Source organism: Pteropus alecto, unplaced genomic scaffold (genome assembly GCF_000325575.1).
Source record: "Pteropus alecto unplaced genomic scaffold, ASM32557v1 scaffold5, whole genome shotgun sequence".
Lineage (NCBI taxonomy): Eukaryota > Metazoa > Chordata > Mammalia > Chiroptera > Pteropodidae > Pteropus > Pteropus alecto.
In genome coordinates, this window is record NW_006441953.1 from 29,468,134 (window position 1) to 29,472,343 (window position 4,210).

The 4,210-nt window shown below is 62.7% G+C and overlaps 1 protein-coding gene across 1 annotated transcript; it reads left to right on the forward strand.

Moving 5' to 3' along the window:
- The first annotated feature begins 609 nt into the window (after positions 1-609).
- Positions 610-4,204, forward strand: MSX1 (msh homeobox 1). The gene is made up of 2 exons (XM_006918997.3): positions 610-1,309; positions 3,652-4,204. The coding sequence occupies exons 1-2, from the start codon at positions 841-843 to the stop codon at positions 4,092-4,094; spliced, it is 912 nt and encodes a 303-aa protein (XP_006919059.1). The 5' UTR covers positions 610-840; the 3' UTR covers positions 4,095-4,204.
- Positions 4,205-4,210: the final 6 nt, after the last annotated feature.

The following is a 4,210-nucleotide window of genomic DNA, read 5'->3' on the forward strand; positions in this document are numbered from 1 at the left end:
GAGGAAGAAAATGAAAGAGTTTTAAAAATCAATGAATAGTACGTCTTTCTACTAGATTAAATAACGACGCCGATTTTTTCAACTATTAGAGGAATATGTAAGACATGACCTCAACTCAGATCGTCGTGGGAGGGAAGGGGGAAGGCAGGCCGGGGAAGGGGACAGAGCGGGACGAGCACAGCGACTGACTGAAGAGAAAGGTAAGCGGGAGGAGCCGTGGGAGAGAGAAACAGAAAAAGGAGTAGAGAAAAAACCGGGAGGAGCGGGTGAGAGGGCGATAAGGGAGGGGGAGAAGAGGGGGTCAGAAAGGAAGGGACGAGAACAAGGGAACCCAGGAACCCAGAAAAAAAAAAAACAGAGACCCGAGGGGACCCAGAGAGCGCGGCGGCCGGGCTTTTGCGCAGAGGAAAGTTTCTCCCCCGCCCCTCCCCTCCTCTGCCCTCCGGGGCCCCGCCCCGTCCCGCGCGCCCCAAGGCCCAGCGCGTCCCCGGGCGAGTCTGCAGGATCGCGGCCCAATGGATCCCGTCGGGCCCGCCCCCTCGCGCGCCGATTGGCCGCTGCCGCCCGGGCCTCTCCTTATTAACAAGTTCTCTGGGGAGCAGCGGCCGACCTGGAGCCGGCTAGTGCGCCCGGGAACTCGGCCTGCGCGGCGGCGCCAGCGGGTAGCCAGGCCCAGAGCGCCGGAGCCGGCCTTCTGGGGAGGGGCGGGAGGCGCGCGCGGGAGGGCCCGCCCGGCCGGGGCCCCGGGCGCTCCCAGAAGCCGGCCGCGCTCCCAGCCCGCCCGAAGCCCATGCCCAGCGGCTGGCCCGTGCTGCGGCTGGAGGTGGGGCCCGGCTCTGCATGGCCCCGGCTGCTGACATGACTTCTTTGCCACTCGGTGTCAAAGTGGAGGACTCCGCCTTCGGCAAGCCAGCGGGGGGCGGCGGGGGACCGGCCCCTAGCACCACCACGGCCACAGCGGCCGCCATGGGCGCAGACGAGGAGGGGGCCAAGCCCAAAGTGTCCCCTTCGCTCCTGCCCTTCAGCGTGGAGGCGCTCATGGCCGACCACAGGAAGCCCGGGGCCAAGGAGAGCGCCCTGGCGGCCTCCGAGAGCGCACAGGCAGCGGGCGGCTCCGCGCAGCCCATGGGCGCCCGGCCGGGGTCGTTGGGCGCTGCGGACGCGCCGTCCTCGCCGCGGCCGCTCGGCCATTTCTCGGTGGGAGGACTCCTCAAGCTGCCAGAAGATGCGCTCGTCAAAGCCGAGAGCCCCGAGAAGTCCGAGAGGACCCCGTGGATGCAGAGCCCTCGCTTCTCCCCGCCTCCGGCCAGTGAGTAGCCAGAACCCAGGCAGCGGGGGAGGGGGCCGGGCGGGGATGCGGGACCCGAGGGCGCCAGGCCGCGCGCCGGCGCCTGCTTGTCTCCGGCGTTTTCATACCTGCAGCCGGTACCTGGAGCCGGTGCTGCCTCTCCGTTGGCGGGGAGGTCGGAGTTTGCGTGCTCCCCATTTCCACCCAGGAAGATGGTTCGAGGCCTGGCTGAGGCCCGGCGCTCGGTCCACTTTCGCGGGATCCTGGTCTTGGCTAGGCGGCCGTGCGGCTGGGACTTTACTTCCAGAACATGGGTGTTGGGGCACCCTCTTCTCCTGCCCCCACCCACCAACCACAGAAGTCCCCGCTCCCCCGTCTGACCCTGAGCCCTGCTACTTCGTCGTTCCCCCCAATCGGTGGGTCCGAGTGGCGCGGACATGTTCCCTGCGCGCAAAGTTTCACTTTCTCAGTGGAAGCCTCGTGCCCGCTCCCCGCCCCCCCCCCACGCCCCAGTAAAGTGTCTCTTTGCGGGAAGGATCTGAAGCGCTTAAAATTCCCCTCCCCCCTCAAGTTTCAGGCAGATCCTTGGTGCTTTGGGTAGATGGACCACTGGAGGGGAGGGGGACGCTCAGGTCCAGCGGAGGGGGCGGGGCACCAAGTCGCTTAGTGGGAGGCACCCCCTCCAATCCGGTCGGAAGCTCCCAAACCTTCGGACTGGGCCACTGAAGCGGACTCAGCCACCAAAGGCGCTGTCGGGGTCGTTCCAAGGCCTCGCGGCCCCTGGGCTTCTCTGCCCAGCGAACGCGCTCGGAGATATTTCAGGAGCACGGGAAATTCCCGAGTTTTCCTCGTTTCCTCCGATTATTTCGCGCGGCATAATAGCAACCCGAATTCAATGGCGTGATGCTAAGGCGTGATTTTTATCTGGGGATTAAACGTCTTTGAAAGGCCAGCCCCTCCCTGAGCCTAATAGCCTGAAAAGGTGGCCCAGCGTTGGGCTGTCCCTGCCGAAGGCAGCATCTGCCCCTCGGGTGTCCTGGCGGAAAGCGAGTTGGGGGCCAACTGTTTCCAGGACTCTCAGTGGCCTCGAAGGGGGAAGAAGAGGGACGTTAACGCGAGATTTTGTTTGACTCGCATACTAGTGGTCCAAAAGGCCCAAAGGATCCTTTTTTTTTTTTTTAAGGCATGAAAACATGCATAATTAGGCAAAACCCGCATGGTGGAACATTCCAAATTTGAGTTCATTTTACCCCAGAGGGAAGCTGCTGCTGCGTAGGCAAAGCGTCCTTTCCAGGACTTAGGCATTAGGCAGTTAGGGCCCCTGCCCGGATTCTAAAGTCAGGGCGATCCCCGTCATCCTAGGTGTAATTTGTTCCACGTTTTATCCGCCGCTGCCACCGGATGTGGCAGCGGTTGGCTCTCCCCGCAGACTCAGTCCCGGACCTGCTCGAGCCCTCTGCCCGGTGCTCGCTCCCTGGCTGGACTTGAGGCCTATTTTGAAGCCATAAGAAAAAGACAGCCGGGTACTTTTGATATCTTCGGACTGAGCCACAAGTCGAGGAGAAGCTCGTTGCACACATATACACACACACACCCCACGCACACACGCATTTGAGTGTGACCAGAAGGCCGAGGCACTGGGGGTGAGAGAGGCCCCCAGAGACAACTGAGACATCAGAAGAAGCAGCCGGAATAAAATGGAGCGCCTTTCCCTCACTCCCCCTCCGCCACCACATGGCACTGTATACATTTAAGAGACATGGCCGTAGGGTGACCCTCATGACAGCCGGCCTTGTTCCACCTCCTACCAGGGGACCGCCCTTAGAACTCTGTAGGAACTCGCAGTTCCGAGGGAAAGTGTGGAATTTGGGCGTCTGGATAATGCCACCGGGGTCTAGCCCGGCGCTGAGCACCTGATGGGCACAGAGCAATGTCTGGGTAAGAGTGACCTTGGACCGCGCACAGGGCCTCTTTCTGCATGTTTCAACCGCCTTATTACCATCCGCGGTCCCAACCTGCCTGGCGGTGGGAAGAGGCCCAGCTGTGACAGGCCTAAGCAGCATCTGGCACTCAGGTGGTTCCACCTCTTCCCAGTTGTCATGTTCGGGCCTTGAACATGGGTGTGTTTCCCCTGAAATCTTAGTTTCCTCATTTGCAAAAAAAAAAGTAGACGAGTCTGTCCCCGCCGCTGGGGTCGTGTTGGCAATCGAAGATATTTTCCGAGTGCCTCGCGAGGTGCCCCGCGCGGAAAAGCGGGAAAACGAGTAGCAGGCATGGTTATTGACTCTTCTTGCTACTTTATGGGCAGACGGCGCTCCTGCGCTGCTCTTAACCCCCTGCTTCTCTCTCTCGGCCCCCCCTAGGGCGGCTGAGCCCCCCGGCCTGCACCCTGCGCAAGCACAAGACCAACCGCAAGCCGAGGACGCCCTTTACCACCGCGCAGCTGCTGGCGCTGGAGCGCAAGTTCCGCCAGAAGCAGTACTTGTCCATCGCCGAGCGCGCCGAGTTCTCCAGCTCGCTCAGCCTCACCGAGACGCAGGTGAAGATCTGGTTCCAGAACCGTCGCGCCAAGGCCAAGAGACTGCAGGAGGCAGAGCTAGAAAAGCTGAAGATGGCCGCCAAGCCCATGCTGCCACCGGCTGCCTTCGGCCTCTCCTTCCCGCTCAGCGGCCCCGCTGCTGTAGCCGCGGCCGCCGGCGCCTCTCTCTACGGCGCCTCTGGCCCCTTCCAGCGCGCCGCGCTGCCGGTGGCTCCCGTGGGACTTTACACGGCCCACGTAGGCTACAGCATGTACCACCTGACATAGAGGGTCCCAGGGCCGCCGACTTGAGGTGCCAGCTGATTCCTCCAGCCCTGGGCTTCTGCGAGCAGCAGGGCCGGTACCCAGCTAGGTCCCCTAGTCAGCACGGCCGGGCCCCTTCC

Excerpts from the sequence above, each read along its gene's own strand:
- MSX1 (XM_006918997.3), top strand. The coding sequence starts at position 841 with ATGGCCCCGGCTGCTGACATGACTTCTTTGCCACTCGGTGTCAAAGTG. Across the intron at positions 1,310-3,651 it reads CTTCTCCCCGCCTCCGGCCA|GGCGGCTGAGCCCCCCGGCC; the intron begins GTGAGTAGCCAG and ends GGCCCCCCCTAG.